The 20,372-nt window shown below is 42.5% G+C and overlaps 1 protein-coding gene across 3 annotated transcripts; it reads left to right on the top strand.

Moving 5' to 3' along the window:
* The first annotated feature begins 581 nt into the window (after positions 1-581).
* Positions 582-18,521, top strand: pde6a (phosphodiesterase 6A, cGMP-specific, rod, alpha). Of its 3 annotated transcripts, XM_064328046.1 has the most exons (23): positions 602-657; positions 748-1,236; positions 3,754-3,906; positions 4,410-4,499; positions 4,744-4,884; positions 5,993-6,067; positions 6,356-6,420; positions 6,610-6,676; positions 6,946-6,993; positions 7,430-7,579; positions 8,070-8,213; positions 8,731-8,796; positions 8,885-9,031; positions 10,099-10,206; positions 11,905-12,014; positions 12,289-12,376; positions 12,638-12,738; positions 13,192-13,299; positions 13,675-13,738; positions 15,748-15,822; positions 16,279-16,362; positions 16,659-16,824; positions 17,939-18,521. In XM_064328046.1, exons 2-23 carry the CDS (start codon positions 763-765, stop codon positions 17,986-17,988), a joined length of 2,574 nt encoding a protein of 857 aa, XP_064184116.1. In that variant the 5' UTR covers positions 602-657; positions 748-762; the 3' UTR covers positions 17,989-18,521. The 3 variants fall into 3 exon arrangements, with proteins under 3 accessions (XP_064184115.1, XP_064184116.1, XP_064184117.1); XM_064328045.1 differs by having other exon boundaries at positions 582-1,236; XM_064328047.1 differs by lacking the exons at positions 602-657; positions 748-1,236; positions 3,754-3,906; ... (4 more) ...; positions 6,610-6,676; positions 6,946-6,993 and adding an exon at positions 7,058-7,159.
* The last annotated feature ends 1,851 nt before the right edge of the window (positions 18,522-20,372 follow it).

Here is a 20,372-nt window from a genome sequence, read left to right as displayed (position 1 = left end):
CATGACCAGTGGCCATGGTATTTGGTATTTATCTTGCACTAATCATTGGTTGTGTTATTCGTTTTGTGTGTGCTAAAAGGATTTGCACACGCAAACGCTCTTAGTAAATCAGGCCCATAGTAGGAAAATAGATAAATAAATAAAGGGGAAGGGGTGAAAGAAACTTCAATTTTTTATCTGCTTCATGAAAGTCATTTTCTCTTTCATCTTTCTGAGTAGTATTTTTAAGTGATCACATTTATCATTCATTTTTGTACTGAAAGAATAATTATACTTAATTACCTTCCTGTTCATCTTTTTTATTTTATTTTATTCTTTAAACCACCTCTGCTGTGGCAGTGTTATTTCACAGCTATAGATGATAGATGATAGCAACATTTCCACCCTGCACAACCTCCCCCCCCCCCCCCCCCCCACCGCACCTCCCACCAACTCCTTGCTTTTCAAGTGTTCCAATTTTGATTAGCACTGTGAATTCAATAATCCAAATACAGTATGTAATTAGATACAGGATTATAAACCCACATGACCATGCTAAAACAATCCCTTTAATCCCGGCTCTCTGTCAGCTACCTGCATACTAGGTGCTGAGAATAACACAGAGAGATGATCAGAGTGAGCAACTGAATACAGTGGCTGCTCTTGGGAAGAATCAGGGTTTGTTGGGAGATATATTTGTGGTGTGTTTCACTGTCATTTTCCACCTCCGTATTTAAATTCCATATTCGAACTATTTATTTTGAGCAGCAGCTACTCCAAAAAATGGCAGCAGTGGACAAAGACGTGGCGGAGAAGTTTTTGGACAGCAACCCTGCCTTCGCCAAGGAGTACTACGATCTCAAATTCAGGCCGAAGATCATCTCAGATCTCCTGGGGAGCAGACGGTCGGAGGTGGACATCAGCCAGTTCCACAACCTGACCAGCGTGGAGGAGAGCGAGATCATGTTCGACCTGGTGCGGGACCTCCAGGAGAACCTGCAGATGGAGCGGGCCATCTTCAACCTCATGCGCCACCTCAGCTTCATGATGCGGGCCGACCGCATGAGCCTCTTCATGTACCGCATGCGGAACGGCACGGCCGAGCTGGCCACGCGCCTCTTCAACGTCCACAAGGACGCCGCGCTCGACGAGTGCCTGGTGCCGCCCGACAGCGAGATCGTCTACCCGCTGGACACCGGGATCGTGGGCCACGTGGCCTGCACCAAGAAGACCGTCAACGTGCCCGATGTGACACAGGTAACCGCTCTTAGATTCCGACAGTGGATGTATCTCACTTTGCAGCCTGGTGGACATTTTTTACTGTCGGGGACACATTTTAATCAGGTTTACAAGTCTATGTATACATACATACATACATGCATACATATTACTATGAAATTTATTTTATTGAATAGTGGATTATAGATGACAATCTGAAACGATTTTGCTGGTAATTATGGACTTATTCAGCAATTCAGTGCTCTGCCGCCAGGAGACAGCATAGTCCCACTAGGATTCTGAGTTCCTGCAAAGCCAAGATAATCTCATTACTCCCAGCAGCTACGCTGTATGAAGAGAGATGTGCATGGGCACATTTAACAATATACTGGTTCATTACGGCCATTACGTACACTTTACTGCACCCTCATAACATTTGGGTTCATCACACTGCATGTCTTCACCATAAAATATTGCCAGGGGGACTCTGATTACCGTGTCTGACAGGGATTCTCCCACAGCAATGTTACGAGTGCTCTACTGTGAGAAAAAAGCCTTTCCAGCAGGTCGTTTAGGATTAGTGACATCATTGCCTTCTTCGTCCAGATAAGCATCATACAGGTATCATCATTGCTGAAGAGGAGAGGGTGTTGGGGGTCGGGGGAAGGGGTGAAACTGTTTCTTTATGAGAGATTTATTTTATTACATTCCAAACGTTAATGTTATTTAATGGGAACCTAAAAGGAGAAAATTGATTTCTTAGAAATAAAACACAGTGTGGAAAAAAGGAAGAGGATTTGTTTGAGGAAATAATTTATTTCTTGCATAAGAATTATATTACACAAAGTTGGCAGTCTTCACCAGTGTGTTTTGATTCAGTTGGCAATAGAAGTCCAGCCCAAGATGTGTTAATCTCCCGTGCTTACTGAACTGGTCTAACTTAAAGCCACAAATAATGATGGAGGGCATGTAAGCCTGTGGCGTTTTTGCCCATGTTTCACACCCTGGTTTCTCACTGGAAAATCAAAAATTATTTTTCATTGTTTCAGTATATATATTAAAAATTGTAGAAAATGAATAGGCCTATCCCCTAAAACCCAAGGAAGCACAAAGCATGTCTTTTTCTCCATCCTTCCTCTGACAGAGGGTGATTTATGAGATGAAAACCACTCCCATTCTAAATTCTGAAATTACCGTTTGTCATCGTTTGTGCAGTGGGGTGACAGTTTCTCAAAGTATTACCCATCTCTATTTCAGGGCTTTAACCAAAATCTTCAGGTATTTATGAAGCATATGATTGGGCCTATTTAAATTGTACCGTGCCTTGAATATGTTTTTTGTGTTATAAATGTGTGTATGATAAATATCCATCGGAGAAATCTTGGATAGGCACTATTCTCCACCTCTAAAGGTTGATTTCTGTTTCATTTTCAGTCAGCTGCACTACAATTAACCTCCTATCATTTATTTGACAAACAGTGCATCTGTGAAGATCCAGTGTCAATATTACAAAATATTCAACCCCACTAGGTGAAGCGAAAGAGGCAAATAAGAAAAAGCCGTCTGTTTACATGGATACAAAACACAGTGTTCACAGACTATAGCATGTGATTTAATCAGGCATACCTTTAAAACCAATTATTATTGATTTATGATTCTTTTCACAGTACCGCCCTTGACCCTGAGCCCAAACGTCCTGTCCAAGCACTCACAAGAAAATAAAAGGTTCCATTATGAGGCTTTTAAAAACACTGTGCCCACGAATTGGATCTGTGCCATCCTAGCATTGGCTCCATCAGCGTTAATGTTTTCATGCTAATAGAGATGCACAGTTCCGAGCGATGTTTTAAAAGTCTTGTAAAGGTTCCTACTGAATATTCAATTAGATACATTTCCTAGTAAATGAGAAAAGGTAATAGAGTCTTAGTCCTCCATATTTTCCCACTCTTGTGGACTAGCATGGCAGTAGCAATAGTCCATCTGCAAGCCCGGCAGGATTAAATTGTGTCACTCCCCCACCCCCAAATGCCTTCTGGGAAACTGGGTGTTACTGGGAAGGCTGGGGATTACTGTCCCCATAATCTCAGTTGAATTAGAGTGATCCGGGATTATTTCTAAAGGTCACTCCTATGTTTCACGTCAGCAGAACACCGCATCTCACATGTTCACTCATTCCACTGTAATAAAACTTAGCAAAGAAGAGACAGACATATTAAGTCCGAGTCTGTGTACAGAAAAATGTAATATCACAATATCATCAAATGAAATGACATTAAATTCAGTAAGAATATTAGTTGTATTGTATAGGTACAAATATTCTAACCACGATTGTTGCATTTTTTCGTTTTTCTTTTATTTGCCTATTTTTATTTTTGAATACACTTATGGGATTACGGGACTCAAATACCAATTACCCAGACTCTGGAGGATGCAAAGCATTCTTTGAAAATATCTTTTAAGTGTTACTCAGTGTAAGTTCTATGTCCCATTTTGGACTCTATGGCATAATCAGTTAGCCCAGAGAGTAAGGGTTTTTGACACGTCTTTGTTTTTCAGAATAGCAACTTCAGCGATTTTGTGGACACACTCACGGAATATCAGACCAAGAATGTCCTGGCCACGCCCATCATGAATGGAAAAGACATGGTGGCTGTCATCATGGCTGTGAACAAGATTGGGGGGCCACACTTCACCAAACAGGATGAGGAGGTACTATTCTAATGAGGCCCCCACCCCTCCCCCCAACTCTCACCACAACCCACTGATGCCAACCCCAACCCCAGACTGCATGTGTTTGCTGTGTGTTCCACAGAATCCCTCCTTATTTTTTCCCCATGCCAGAGCAAAACAACTATTCCAAGAATGTCCCGGTCATGTCCGTCGGCTTTCAGTTTTCATTGTGAATGAAATATGTTTCATCAGATGAAAAAAAACAAAACATTTCTGGCTTAAATGTGTGGCTGCTGGCTTAAAATAATATGATTGCCAAGAAATGTGTGACAATTACTTAGAGGAAAATACAATACATTTTTAATTGGTAGAATGTGCTAAGTACAGATAAACAACTTCATTGCAAAGTTCTGCTATATGGCAGTCTTTGTTACAACAGACAATGTTACATTTTGCCATTAAAATGAATGTCCACTTGTCCACTAATTAACATTGAGTAGATGAGGACCGAAATTGTAAGAAGGCTTTGTTGTCCCTTATAGACCCTGATGAAGTACATTAATTTTGCCAATCTGGTGCTGAGAGTCTTCCACCTCAATTACCTTCACAACTGTGAGACCAGAAGAGGGCAGGTAAGATGCTTCTTTATTGTTGCAACTAGTCACCAAAGAAAATGTGAATTTATCATTCAAGGCCATGCTTTGGAAAGTGGATGAATACGTTCATATTAAAAAATTGCATCAAGTATGCATTATAATATGGATGGATGCAATGTTTCTGAGCAGAGTGGCAGAAATATTGTGATATATGTGATATATCATGATATACGCCATGTTGCTTTGAACTTTGGGCTGCTTGGCGCTTCGTCCTCCGCAGGTGCTGCTGTGGTCTGCCAGCAAGGTGTTCGAGGAGCTGACCGACATCGAGCGACAGTTCCACAAGGCCCTCTACACAGTCAGAGCCTTCCTCAACTGTGAGCGCTATTCCGTAGGACTCCTGGACATGACCAAGACAAAGGTGACTGCGTCTCAACAGTACTTGCAGTCTGGCTGCCAGCGATGGTCGGGTATCCATGGCAGCAATCCAGAATCGAATCCTCAAAATAATGAATCACCGCAGTACGCGGCAGAAAGTCAGTGCTGTGCGTTTCGGTGCACTTTCAAATCTACCATCACTCCTCTCAGCCACTCCCGTATATGGAAACTTCAGAGAAGACAGACATGAATTTATCTGCTTCACAAAAGCATGAGCAGCGTCCCTCCAAAAAAATCATTCAGATTCGATTGTTATTTTGGCATCTTTTAGACATTTGCCCTATTATTTATTTGCTTTAACTTAAAACTGTTATTTTGTCAAGAAATTGTATCGGCTGATCTGTCCTATGAAAGCCAATAAGGTTCAGCATTGTTTTTTTCTTGAAAAAATCTACTGTTAAATCGACTGGAATGGGGTGAATTTTATGTAATTTTTTCTTTTTGCATTTAAGACCTGCATTCGAAATGTTAAAAATGTGAAAGAAAACTATTCACTTCACAGAATCCCTTACCTACAGTATAAGCACTGTTATTAGGGTTAGGAAAACTAACATATGACTGAAGTTAAAGGGAAAACACTACCATCATTTAAAAATGGTGTGAATAATGTGATAGTGTCTGTGCTGTGCTGTGCTGTGTGTGTGTGTGTGCGAGTTTATTTTATTTATACTGTTAAAAAATCTCCATTGAGATTGGCATCTCTTTTTCACAGTTGAGGTGGCAAGAAAGCAGCATACAAATACATAAATGCACAAGACTCCAGACAACAATATTTGAAATGACAATACAGTAAAATAGTGACACGAAAATGAATCAAATAAACCTTAGGCTCTCATGTGTGAAAACAGCTACACTCCTCAATTCATATTCCATGAATGAATCATTTGAAATCAGTAAAAGGTATTTGTAGGGCCAGTTTTATCTTATCTTGTAAAACATTCCAACGCCAAGGCGCACAATAAGTACAAGCTGTTAATCATTCAGAAACGAAGATGTTAAAAAGGTAAGTGTGTATGTCTGCGCCTTAATGTGTGTGCGTGCAGGTCTGTGTGTGTCTTGGTATCCCTCTAACATCCCTTGTGTGTTCACAGGAATTCTTTGACCTCTGGCCAGTGTTGATGGGGGAGGTTCCTCCCTATGATGGGCCTAAGACTCCGGATGGCAGAGTGAGTGATTCTTTCCTCCTCACTCACTGACTGTAAATGAACATGCACATTCATTTAACTTAATGATCATGGAAGGTATTTTACTCCATCTATGCGTTTTGCTCTTAGGCATAACCCTACATCGTAACACAAATAATGATACAATAAATTTAAAAAGTGGATATTTCCAATGCTATAATGTGGAGGTGTCTGTCAATCTAGAGAACCACTACCACTGTTCCAATTCAATATTTGAAATGCACTGGATAGAGACCAGTTTTGACTTACACAAAATAAATTTCCTTTCAGGAAATTATATTCTACAAAGTAATCGATTACATATTGCATGGAAAAGAGGAGATCAAAGTCATTCCGTGAGTCATCAAATAGTATTTGCCGTTATCATTTTCTGATCGTATTCTCTTGCTGTTTAATTAAAGTTCAGTAGATGTATGTTGTGCCCCTTAAGCCTCCGGTAATTAGTTGTCTGCCCTGGCCGGTGCTTAAATCTTGATATCCTTTTTTTCTTCGGTACCAATAGGCTGTTCTCTTGTGGTTTTCAGGAGCCCCCCAGCGGACCACTGGGCCCTGTGCAGCGGCCTGCCCACATACGTGGCCGAGAATGGACTGGTGAGAGGCGTCCCCGGCGGGAGGAGCGCTCTCTGAACGCAGCCTGACAGGGCGGCCTCACGGTCTGACGGCCGTAACAGGCCATTATGCAGCCGTCAGGCGCGCAGAGCTGGGAAACGGCGTGCGCTCGCCCAAACCGAAATCGTAGATAATTGCAAAATTTCTGAATGCTGTAATTAATTTTTCCTTCTTTTTTTTTCTTTTTCTTTTTCTCAGAGTGTGCTTAATCACAGACTTCTCCTTTTTTTCTTCCTGTTTCTGCACCGCAGATTTGCAACATAATGAATGCCGGGCAGGACGATTTCTTTGAATTTCAAGTAATGTCCTCAGACATCCCGTTCTCCTCCACACGCCATTGATTCGGCTCTGTAATCCACTCTCGACCAATGATTGAAAGAAAGGGCCAGGTCTAAAGTGTTCTCAGAGGCAAACAACGCAGCTGTGCAGACCCAAAATAAAACAATGTTCCTCTCAACAATTCTGGTCAGAATAATTAGAAGTGCTGCAGAGAACAAATCGATCAACGAGGCTTATGTTAGTCCCATAAAATAAGAGGAATTAAATACATTCTCAGAACACCATTTGGCCAATATTGATATTGTGGCTTCAGTCACAACACCTCAACTATGGACATTAGATAAACTGAGGTGTAAAATCCATACATGCCTAAGTGAGACAAGGCTGTTGCATAGAAATGAATTGTGATGAAATGTGGGTGAAGTGGCATTTAGTGAGCGACTCTCCTCTCATCAGAAAGGACCTCTGGAGGACTCAGGCTGGACCATTAAGAATGTGCTGTCTTTGCCCATCGTCAACAAGAAAGAAGAGATTGTGGGCGTGGCCACCTTTTACAACAGGAAGGATGGGAAGCCCTTTGATGAGATGGATGAAACACTCATGGAGGTGCTTCAGTGATACTGACAACATGCAGTCATTGGTCCTCACATACAAAAATTGATACATAAATTAGGCACCCATTTTTACTACATAATAGTATTGATTGTACCCATCTTTGATAAACTATATGACCAAAAGTATCTGGATACCCCTTGGTCTGGGGCTGTTTTTCATGGTTTGGGTTAGGCCTGTAGGTTTGCATTTCAAATGTAAATTGGCACTCCTGATTCTACTATTTAGCAGCTCAACAAGATCTCTATTTGTTCAATGAGGTGTGCTCTGTTTTGGTTGGAGTGAAAACCTACAGGACAGTAGATCTCCAGGAATCAAGGTTGGGTAGCCTTGCTCTATATAAACATTTAGCAGAGGGCAATGGAATAGTCACTTTCAAATATCCTTCCCATCACATGTTGTTCTGTTTTTTGACCCGTGGTCAGAGGACCAGATTTCTGTGAGGTAAACTTTTAGAAAACTCACAGTGTTCTTGTCGTTTCAGTCTCTGACACAGTTCCTTGGCTGGTCGGTGCTGAACACGGACACGTATGATAAGATGAATAAACTGGAAAATCGCAAGGACATCTTCCAGGACATGGTCCTCTATCATGTCAAGTGCAGGAAAGATGAGATTCAGAACATCCTGGTAGGTTAATTTGTAAAGCGTATATTGCACAATGGATAGTACCATGTCATTTCTGCTGATTTAATGTTACCTTGAACATATAATGCATTCATAAATTCCCCCACACTGTCAATGGTGTAAAGATAACATGCGGAATTATGATTGAACACATAAAATTAAAGATAATCCAGGGTTTGGCAGACAGGAAATTCAAACAGTCTGAAAACAAAATGTGATTCAGTTGAGCTGCCAGCTGTCCTGTATTAGCCGAGATGTCCCACGTTTCGGAGTGTCCACGTGGGACATCCTTCTGTCACGTGTTTTGTTTTTTTTTAGCTTTGGACTTTCCAAATTTGGGAAACAATTAATTTTCTGAACAACCAGCATTTCCTCATATCGGTTGAGTGACATTACCCATAATCTGCCTCCCTAATGGTCACAATATTGTCACCCTTGTATGCTATTTAGTGTCCCATAATTGGGCAACAGAAACTGGCAACCCCAGGGACAAAGCTAATTGTGTGTCACCTGTATCTAGAATACAAGAGAGTTGTACAACAAGGAGCCTAATGACTGCGAAGAAGATGAGCTTGAAGCAATCTTGGTAAGGGATGTTTGCAACTGCTTCACATCTGCAATTTGCCTCAACCTCCCCCACAGACCATGCCAAACTAATTTTCATCCTTCCCCAGGAAGAACAGCTTCCAGATTCAGAAGAGTCAGAGATCTTTGAGTTCCATTTCTGTGACTTTGACTTCACGGAGCTGGACCTGGTCAAGTGCGGAATTAAGATGTACTACGAACTGGGCGTAGTGGACAAGTTCCATATCCCTAGAGAGGTGAGGTGAGGTTGGGGTGTCAGTGAATATGTGTCCTGTTTGCAGTCTGGGACTCAGACTAATCCTGCCTACACGTTTCACTTCTGGCACCAAAACAAGGCAGGTGTTGGATAATGTTATTAGAGATCTGCACTATGGTTGGCTAAGGCTTTCACAACCTGCCAATTGCTAGGCAACCATTACTGTCTTGCACTATAGGAAAAATATTTTGAGATCAAAATATCACCTCATTACTGAAAGGGAGTCAGTCCTTCAAATCATACTGAACAGTATTTCACCTTTTCTTTTGCATATATATATATATATATATATATACACACTCACCGGCCACTTCATTAGGTGACAGGAGTGGCACCCAGTGTGGTCTTCTGCTGCTGTAGTCCATCTGCTTCAAGGTTTGACGTGGTGTGTGTTCAGAGATGCTCTTTTGCATACCTTGGTTGTAACGAGTGGTTATTTGAGTTACTGTTGCCTTTCTATCAGCTCGAACCAGTCTGGCCATTCTCCTCTGACCTCTGCCATCAACAAGGCATTTTCGCCCAGAGAACTGCCGCTCACTGGATATTTTCTCTTTTTCGGACCATTCTCTGTAAACCCTAGAGATGGTTGTGCGTGAAAATCCCAGTAGATCAGCAGTTTCTGAAATACTCAAACCAGCCGGTCTGGCACCAACAACCATGCCACGTTCAAAGTCACTTAAATCACCTTTCTTCCCCATTCTGATGCTTGGTTTGAACTTCAGCAGATCGTCTTGACCATGTCTACATGCCTAAATGCATTGAGTTGCTGCCATGTGATTGGCTGATTAGATATTTGTGTTAATGGGTGCAGTTTACAGTTGAACAGGTGTACCTAATGAAGTGACCGGTGAGTGTATATATATATATACATAGTTTCTTGTCTGAGATTTAGTTTTTTTCCGGAAAGTATTTGAATCTCATAACTGTCAAGGAAGTTTTTAGGTGGTAATATGACAATATGCATGTTAATATGCTTCAGGAGATGGTCAGTTTCAAGAATGAGAAATCTGTGTGGTTGTTGATGCTGAGAGACTGTGCTTCCCTCAGACTCTGGTGAGGTTCATGTACTCCCTCAGCAAGGGCTACAGGAAGATCACCTACCACAACTGGAGGCATGGTTTCAACGTGGGGCAGACCATGTTCACGCTGCTTATGGTAAGTTGAACCTCCATGCAGCCTTCTGGGGTTACCCTCTCATGTCTGTAAGACTGTGAGGGTGGCTGACAGATCTTTTGGACTTTCTTGTTACTTAAACTCCCCTGTCCCACCGGAAAGGACAAAAATACACTAAATTGTATTTTGTTACAAAATGCAAAACACTCAAAAATGTATCCATGAGCGACAATAAAAAATGGTAGGAGCATAGGTTGCTTGGCAGGTTGCACAGAGGAATGAACCACACAAAAAAGATACTGTACATGCACATAAATATTTCAAATACATTTGTGTGTACATGTATTTTAAATCCTCCCAGTCTGGAAAGACTTTGAGCACAAGCTGAGCCCTTCAGCTTAATAATAGCTAGATTTTTTAAAACTGATTTTAACCGTGCCTCTGTACTGGAGAGGTAACTGCAGGTCTTCAACCTGTCTGAATTTATACACTTTTTAACTTTTTAAAACTCCTCACTGGTTTCTTGTGGCTGCTTGCATTCAATTCAGTTCACACCGATTGGCATGCCAAGTTGCAAATGGTACTTCCCCTTTCTATCTTCAGACAATGATACCCTGTACCCTCCAATCAATTCTGTCCTTTCAGCATCCTCTTGCCAGCTGCCTGTCCCCATCTCTTTGAGCGCCTGCCAGCCACCCCTTGCCGTGCCCGCTGTTCTCTGCCCTGATCCCCTGATGGTGGAATGACTTTCCCCATCAGTCACAAAGGCAGATTCACTGGATGTTTTCTGCAAATATCTAAAAAACTCACCTTCTCAGGCAACTCCTCAATGTTTCTATTTAGGGCTAACTTTATCTCATTGGTTTTGACACACATGCACAATGAAGGTGGCACTTATATGATTGTAACTTTACATATCTGTAGGTCTTATGGAGTTGGCTTACCATGTGAAATGCACTATTGTAAGTCACTTGGGCTAAAAGCATCTGAATGACTAAATTGTGAATTAATTTTTTTTACAGCCAACTGGCTCCCTCCTGCCAGTATAGAGTGGGCTTAAGCTGGCTAGGGCTGGTGTTATGTGACATAAGCACTCCGAGCTGCTCTCCAGACACCTGTCATCAGTGTAATGCGCCTCTCCTCAGCACTTGCTTACCTGGCGTGCTGCGTGTCTTGCAGTGTGGAAAGGTCACTGGCACAGACTCATTGGTCATCCCTGTGTGGGAGCAAGGTTCACAGTGCAAGGACAGCATAGTTCAATTGATGTTTCTTTAAACAAGAGAGAAGAGGGAATAAGCATCGGGGCCGACTGCCTGGCACACAAGTGTTACAGGTGGTCGTATCGTCTGTGGCAGGCTGGGATTCTGCGCCATGTTCTCCGTGTCGTATTGCCGCAGAAATCAAGAGCACCCTCACCTCATGACCTCTCGAGTAATTCCAGGCTGGAACACTTCCTTCCTCTCGATCTGGGCTTTATTTTCTTCCTCTCCTAATAACTCACCGAGGATGTAACAGGGACAGGCTCATTATGAACACCCTGCTGCTGTGATACCATGCTTCATTTGGCATAACGAGCTCTCTGGAGGAACTGTGTGTGTGTGTGTGTGTGCATGTGTGTGTGTGTGTGTGTGTGAGAGAGAGAGAGAGAGAGGGGTACAGGCCCGGCTCTCATGGCGAGTCTCAGGTGCACCTCCATACTGATCTGTGGGGGCCTCCATCACTCTTGCCTCTTTTCATTAGACAGGCGACCTGAAGCGTTACTACACTGACCTGGAGGCCATGGCCATGGTTACTGCCGGTTTCTGCCATGACATTGACCACCGAGGAACAAATAACCTCTATCAGATGAAGTAAGCAGGGGACCCTAATGTTCACTAATAGAATGCCCTATGATTCTACCTTAGCCTGCGCATTCAGTAAGAAATGTGCTTTTAATCATGTCTTATCATCACTGATATATGGCACTCTCATATCTCGAATCCAGGTGTGTTTTAGCTGAGCACATAAAACCCCCCACCTCTGACATTAACTGACCTCTTCAAAAAAAAACTTTCAGTGATGAGTTTTAATCTTTCATTAATCCAATGCGAGCTCTGCCCCACCCCATGTTTTCTGTTTCCACAGATCCGGAAACCCCCTGGCAAAACTTCACGGCTCCTCCATCTTAGAGAGACACCACCTGGAGTTTGGGAAAACACTGCTGAGAGATGATGTAAGGCTGTAGTTCGACAACACTAGCACTGGATGCTGGATAAGTTACCATCCCCCAGTGAATGATTTGAAAATCAGCCGAGCCACCACTCACCCCATCTTTGAGGCTAAACAGACAAACGAGAACGCCGTGTCTCTAACCATAGTAATGAATTACAGTGTCTCTATCCGCAATTCAAAATAAGCTGCAAATGTTTCATTTGTAAATAAATCATATTATGTGAATAGCATATTATAATCTATATTTGAATGTTTATTTCAGGACTTAAACATTTACCAGAATCTGAACAGACGACAGCACGAGCATGTCATCCATTTGATGGACATCGCCATCATTGCAACTGACTTGGCTCTATATTTCAAGTAAGCTCTAAGTGGTTATACAGGTTCTGGCCAAAATAATAATAAGAATAATCATTCTTAAAATCTGTGGAATCAATGTGGAAAACAACAGCAAGTGCTGCAAGAAACCAGTTAATGGCTCCACAACATTGCATAGTGCTTATTACAAAAATATGTCTGATGAATGTGCGTGGTCTAACAGCCACTACATCTCCATATGTGAGGGTACTGGGAAAATATCCTCACGTCTGAAACAAAAATGTGTTGAGCCTGCAGTACAGCTGGTAATTGACATGACACCAGTTAAGGTACCACAGTGCATTGGACACTCGCTCTGTTGGTGTTGGAAGATGGAACAGGTCAAAAGAAATGTCCGGAAAAACTCATGGCTAAACGCATAAGGTATATAGAGTATAGGCAGCAGCAATGAGAAAGTAATTGGTGAACGGGTTGCTTCTTCTTATCAACCTGCAGGAAAAGAGCCATGTTCCAGAAAATTGTGGACCTGTCCAAAACCTATGAGGATTGGGACACCTGGACCAAATTCATGATGCTTGAGACCACCAGAAAGGAGATAGTCATGTGAGTGTAACCCTCCATCCAACTCCACCACCATCAGCCACCTTCCATCGTCCAAACCCCCACTGGAACACAATAGTGGCCCATAGTAAGTCAGGACTTTTAAAAATAATGACCACTAATGTAATAGGGTTTGTAGGTAAATGGACATCCAACACCACATTGCCAATGTCCTCTAGGCAAGGAGTTCATTGCAGTGTAAACTTTACACAATTCTTCTACTCCCCCCCCCCCCAAAAAAAAAAAAATAGTAACAATAAATAAATACAATGCACTCAGATCTAAAGAAGGCACCTGGCACACAGAGCATTGTTTGTTATTTCCCCATAGCGAGGTATTGATGACACTAAACATTGTTTCTATGGTTTTTCATTATAGGGCCATGATGATGACTGCCTGTGACTTGTCTGCTATTGCCAAACCCTGGGAGATCCAGAGCAAGGTAATCCTGTTCTTGAAAAGTATGTTGTGTGCTCCCACAATGCATCTCTGAGTGACCCTGTACTAGTGCTAGCCTGCCAGGTGGCTCCATAGTCCTGTGAGTGTAATGGACCCCGTGGAGAATCGCATGAACAGCAGAGGGATATATGAGGTGATAGTTGCGTGTGTCCTGACAAACACCAGCAATTAGAGTGCTTACTATCTGGCAGATCAGAGCAGCAGAGGACTATACCTTTTAAATCAGATTAGGGAATGTGGCCAGCGGGTGTATGTGTGCCACTGGCCACGGGTGGGTAAGAGTTTGAAGATGTTAAGATTAATTGCTGAATAAGGAAGATCAAGCAACAAGGCTTCTGGGTGTTGATTGACTTGTAACTAAAAATATGACTTTATTAACAACTATTTGCTCCCTTTTTCTTTTTTGCCCCAATTTCATGTTTGCAGCCAGCTGTTGCTTCTTTTCCCTTAATAATCTGCCAGTTGAGCCGTGCAGTTACAGCTCCTGAACAACTGGCACAGCTGGCAGCTGCTGGAGGTCCAGGCCAGCAGGAAGTGAATATCCTCACCACTGATCCCCTCTCTCCAAGGGGTGACATCACATATATTATCATACTGACCAGACGATCAGCTTGATATTCTAAAAATTTGTTTTTATGGGGCCCCCGTTCATTATGGGGGCATGGCCAAGTATAATGCAGCTGCAATGGATGTTTGGAAACACCAGACAGTCCTGTTATGAACCTTCTTAAATTAAGGAAAGGGGAGGATGGAACAAATGTAGGAGCTGACCACCTGCTAGCTTATCAGGGTATCTGTGTTGATACTGGATAATTACGTGCACCCAGGCCACAGTCAACACTGGCACTGCCAGCCCAGTTCAGTCCAGACCCTAGGGTGTGTGGGACCTCTAATTCACCATTCTAGGCCTGTTCTGGGTCCTAAGAAACTTCAAAGGACTCGGCCAGCGTGGTCTGGAGATTAGACACAGAGAGCAGGACCTGGAAGGGCAGCCATTTGAGGTGTAAATGTGTGTGTGTGTGTGTCAACAGGGGTGGCCTAGCAAACGCCATACTCAAGGCTGGCATTCCTCATACTCATAGGATTCTGTACCTTTAAAATTGGTTAATACACCAACAACTGTTTTGGATAGTCTGGGTCAGGCCATACCAGAATAAAACAGAAGCCAGAGTGTCTGTCCGTACTGGGTTTATAACTTAGTATCTCACAAATATTTACAAACATTCTCCAAAATATCAAAAAATATTAATATTTAATGTTACCACTATGTTCACTTGGAGATGGTCAATTTCCTTATAACCTTAAAAAGATTTTTTGTATTGTAGATTGACCTGAACCAATAGTAATATATAGAAAAGGGAAGAAATCAGTACTACTTGGATCCTCCCCGATCATTAAGTATGCATGGGCCATGAGAAGAAGGGGTAGCCCCTCCCCCCTTCGACTAGATAAAATGCAGACCTTTCTTTTAGTTTTGGAGTAAGTTGTAAGTTGGGATCTGAGTGCTGCATCTAGGTCTGGTATTCTATATTTCATCCCTAGCTGTTTGGAATATTCTTCTGTTTGAACCCTGGTCTTGGCACAAACTTGAGATTGTGTTGGGAGAGACAAGCTGTGGTTTGGCATCTTCTTCCATTAATTTCTTTTGTGACTATAACATGTCTATGTCTATAACATATATTGTTTAAGGTAAATGAGAAGTGAGAGAAGTATAGAACATTCATATATAAAACAGAGGAATCCAAGGAAAATGTGGGTGCTGTTTCAGCCCAACAAATTTAGAAAAAGTTTTTATTTTATTTTATATAGCATTTAAACTAAATTCAGTATAAATCTTTAACTTTTTTTTTTTTAAGATAATACTAACAATGGACTACTATGGCCCAGTACACAGCAAACAGGACAAAAGTACACAATAATGCTGTGAATGATAGTGTGTGATTAATGTGCCACTGCTCAGTGATCAGTGATCATAACACTCTGCTCCTGCAGGTGGCGTTGTCCGTAGCGGCGGAGTTCTGGGAACAGGGTGACCTGGAAAGGACCGTGCTGGAGCAACAGCCCATTGTAAGACAGACAGCTAGACCAATGAGGGAGGAGAAGGAACAAAGGGGAGGGGGGTAGGGAGGGATGGGGAGATTGGTAGCAGGGTGAGGGGGTGTTCCTGTGAGGCATTTTGAGACAAATTACCCATTATGTGGTGCACTGAATCAGAAAGAGCGGTCAGGCTGGCCCAGTCAGCTGGGCTGCACCCCTGCCTCCAAGGCTGCTGTCAGCCTGCAAACACATGAGATGTGAGATGTATGCTGCAAGCTACCGCGGCGGTGTCTGCAGACACATTAACATCAGACCACCGATTTCAGACCCGCTCATATTATCTCCTCCTGTTAGATTTATCCTTCAGCTGTGCGTGTCTTATCCTGGCCACCTGCGGGGACCGTCACAGATTTATCCTTCCTTGCATTACCTGACTAATGGGAGCGTCCATTTTGTTTCCCCCCCCCCCTCCCCGTCCCTCCTTAGCCCATGATGGACCGGAACAAAGCGGCTGAACTTCCCAAGCTGCAGTGCGGTTTCATCGATTTTGTCTGCGCGTTCGTATACAAGGTGAGCCCGGCTGGCCTGCTTCCTGCTGCGTCAGTCAGCAAGAGATCCCATCATTTTCTAAATGGAAAAAGCACACGTGCTGTCAAAGGAATTACTGGTCTGCTCATGTACAGGAACCCGCCTGCTTGTCTCACTCACCTGAGTAATTATATTTCACCCTAATGACTAATGACAGGTCAGCTTTTAGACAGAAAGAGGCTCTGTGAGCTGAATTCTCAGTACAACTCAAGTAGCTCTGTTTCTCACTCCTCTCTCCTCGTCTTCTCCCTGCCCTTCCCCTGCCTCGTCCTGCCCAGGAGTTCTCTCGTTTCCATGTGGAGATCACCCCCATGTTAGAGCGTCTGCTGAACAACAGGAAGGAGTGGAACGCACTGAAGGAGGAGTACGAGGCCAAGTTGGCCTCACTGGAGGGGGCCAAGACGCAAAAGGAGGAGCCTGCGGCGACCACGGCCTCCAAGGGGGGTAAGGGAGGGAGACGGGGCTGAGAACCGCTGTGAATTACGGTCAATGAAACTTAGCAGTGGACCGCGACATGGCCTGGGAAGAGCTGTCTTCAGGACCATCTTTATGAGCTCGGAATTAAGGCAATTCAGCACGCCACTCGACCGTGTCTTGTTCCTAATGGAAGGCGCTGGAACGGAGCGCTCTGCCTGTAATTGCCAAGAACAAGACTGCCCATTAAATACCTCACACCGTAACACAGCCAAGGTGTGGGCTAAGTTCATATAGTTGTGGGTAAGAGTAGTAAACAAAGAAATGGAAACAACTATTTTAAGTCGCGTAATAGAGTGTTTGTTGCCTACCAATACGGCCTGTATGTGCCATGACATAGAATGAGTCAGCATCAAGAATTCCACAGGAGGAATACAACACCACTGTTCTACAGGAAAGTCAATCCATTGTGTTCATCAACCATATCAGTGTGAAGACATTGTCCTGGATTCAATCAATATTTGTCTGTAACTTTGTGTTACAATTGAATTTACAACTTCTTAGTGAAATGAGAAGGTGCTGTTGTGATTTTACAGTGATCACATTGCTGTAGCCAATGATGTGGGACTTCCAGCCACAGTTATTACTGGCATAGACAACTGTTCACACAAGAAAACAAAAACTACTAGTTGCTGCTTGCATCATCACTGGTGATGACCTACAAGGCCCTCAAAAGTGCAGCTCCTCCCTACCTCCAGTGCGTCTCCTAAATACCAAAATGTAATTGTTGTAATTGGACCGATATTTATAGTGACTCAGAGTAGGAGTGCTGATCTATGGTCTGTTTTACCTTTTATCTTATGAAGCAGGGGTCCCAATCTTATCCAAAATGGGCCGGTGTGGGCTCAGGTTTTTGTTTATAGGCAGGAGAAGTCTTATCTGACATCGGTACTTCTGCACTGAGACGGCTTATGAACATGGGTGCTGAACTGAGGGACTAAAATGTTTGTGTTAAGCAAAATTCTGGCATCATCTCTGTGTCTACTGCTAATCTAGAGATCTGTCCCACTGAATGCTGGGAATGTAATGTATTGTATCCCTTAGGACATGCATCACAACTAAACTCTTGGTCCATGTCTTACAGCGAACCAGGCCCCGAGTCAATCCCAGTCCAAGACCTGCGTCATCAACTAGATGGAAGAACAAGCCAGGGCACTTCATTAGTCTGAGAACAAGAAGTATTCTTGCCTCACAATTGACTTGTCTTTTCCCCAAACATTTCATTAGCTTTCTCACTCTTCCTGACCTCCAGATCTCTTAGGCCAGGCTTCAATCAGCAATGATGAAGCTTAACTTTGTTATGGAGTGGTTGGTGCATGATAGAAAAAAGGAAACCTGCATCTGAGCACTGAGCATAATTATGAAGTATTCCTGCATGTTCAAGAGATTTGATGGCAGATATTATTTATCACTGTACAATCATAGTATGATATAATTTTGTTTCCTGTGTGTTAGAGCCTGTATTTGAAATTCATGGGTTGGATTTTGTATATCTTGCCATCCCGTAGGTCATCAGATATCAAATTATGTGTCTGATAATACAGATTACAGAGAAGTGTTTACATTTTAGCAAACCTGTCATTTTTTTCACTGAATTCTAAAGATGCAGACAGAATAAACATAGGGCATAATTCAATATGAAAAATAAAATGTTTTACTAAAATGCATATGTTATCATTGTTAAAATCTGTTCATGCATTAAATAGCACACATGTACGCGCACACACACACACACACACACCCACGCACCATTCCCAAACATTACATTGTGTGCCACATGTACTTGCGTTTTTATCTGCTTTTTCGTCTCTTGCATGATGCTGAAAGAAATGTAGGACCCTGCTACAATGGAATAGTAAGCTTCCAGGATATACTGTACGCATGGCATGTACTCTAACTAACCAGTGGGACCATATGTATTAGTCTGACAGAGTCTGACAGAACAGGGAAAAATGCTTGCTAGGCGTTCTATTAGCTAATCGGCTGGAAGAGAAGGCAGCGATGACGGATGGGGGACTACTGCGTCAAAATTCGCACGCAGTTTGAAACGTCAGCATTGTGGCGTCACGAGTGACGCTCTACTTCCTATTGCCCATGCGAAGAGCTGCAGTGTCTACAAATAGGACAGCGCGCGTCTATGAAGTGTTACGCAATCGAATTGCAAGATAAAAGCTCAGCGGGACTTCACACAGAAACAGAGAACAAGAGCTTTCCGGTTACAGTCGTTCTCTCTGACAGTTGAATCAGAAAGCACTGGAGCATAAAATTGGCGGTGGCTCTCTAAAGACACACCATTAACCAGAGTGAACCGTAATCAGTATCCGCTAGCCACCTAGCAGGGGAAACCGCTGAGGTCGCTATAGCCGAGCAGTTCCCTGCAGTTTGGTCTGAGAGAGCTAACAGCAGCTAATGTCAATTCTAGTTGCGACGAATACAAACATTTGTCTATCATACATTCTATCGGTGCGTGTAAGCACAAACATCTGTAACAAGCAGATGTCAAGCAGCAAATATTAAATAGACTACCTGTAACGAAATGTATCTCCAGATTATAGCCACTTCTAAAATCCATAAAACCCTGAAGCAGGGTGCATAATCTGTGTCTGTTAAATTATTTTTTCGGTGTCTAATGAAATATTGCTTACCAATATTGCCATTGACATAAATTGCACAATTCATTTGTAGCCGATGATAGGCAGTTTAACGGGGAAATTCGCTTTGTTTATTTTCTTCTTTTGTTTTCTTTTTCTATCTCACTGTTTGATTTGGTTTTCATTTGGCCCCGACAGCCTTGTGTGTTAGATAGCCTATTTACAAGACTGCTGCACTCAGAGAGGTACCACGACATAAAATATACTTGTTTATAACTGGTAAATGTTATAAAAAACGAACCTGTTCTTATGCACAGCCTAAAAAGAAACATACATTTCAGAAGCTTATAGGCTACATTTCATACATTGGAGAGGCTTGAAGTGAATTTTCTAATTATCTAATGTGCTGTAATTATCCATCCGTAAAGCCTGCAGGTCATCAGAAACTAATGTAAATATCAAATGTGCTTTATTACACACAAAAAGTGTGTGTGTGTGTGCACAGTTAATTGTACAGGATCGTGACTTTTTTTATTGTTGTTATTTTGGTACTGTACACCAGGATGGATTTGGATTTGAAATGAATGAATACAAAGTTAAACTGCATACTAGCTGTCAGCTTTAATTTTATGATATTCATATCTGGTGAACCGTTTAGGAATTACAGCCGTTTTTATAAATAGTTCCCCCATTTTAGTTTTAATATTACCAAAAATAATTGGACAAAATTGGATAATCTTAAATAAAATAATCATATTTTGTACTTGGTTATTAATGCTTTGCATTCGATGATTACCTGAAGTCTGCGACCCATAGACATCATCAGACGCTGGGTATGGTCCCTGTTCATGCTCTGCCAGGGCTAGACAGCATCATTTTCATTTCCTGTTTGTTTTGGGGGCTTTTTGCCTTCAGTCTTATCTTCAA

This window comes from Anguilla rostrata, chromosome 3 (genome assembly GCF_018555375.3).
Source record: "Anguilla rostrata isolate EN2019 chromosome 3, ASM1855537v3, whole genome shotgun sequence".
Taxonomy (NCBI): Eukaryota; Metazoa; Chordata; class Actinopteri; order Anguilliformes; family Anguillidae; genus Anguilla; species Anguilla rostrata.
The sequence above is the reverse complement of the archived record's forward strand: the minus strand, read 5'-3'. Positions and strand labels throughout refer to the sequence as shown.

Coding starts and splice junctions, on each gene's coding strand:
- pde6a (XM_064328045.1), top strand. CDS start 763: ATGGCAGCAGTGGACAAAGACGTGGCGGAGAAGTTTTTGGACAGCAAC. Junction 6,068..6,355: donor CTAAGACTCCGGATGGCAGA/GTGAGTGATTCT, acceptor ATTTCCTTTCAG/GAAATTATATTCTACAAAGT. Junction 10,207..11,904: donor CCATGTTCACGCTGCTTATG/GTAAGTTGAACC, acceptor TCTTTTCATTAG/ACAGGCGACCTGAAGCGTTA.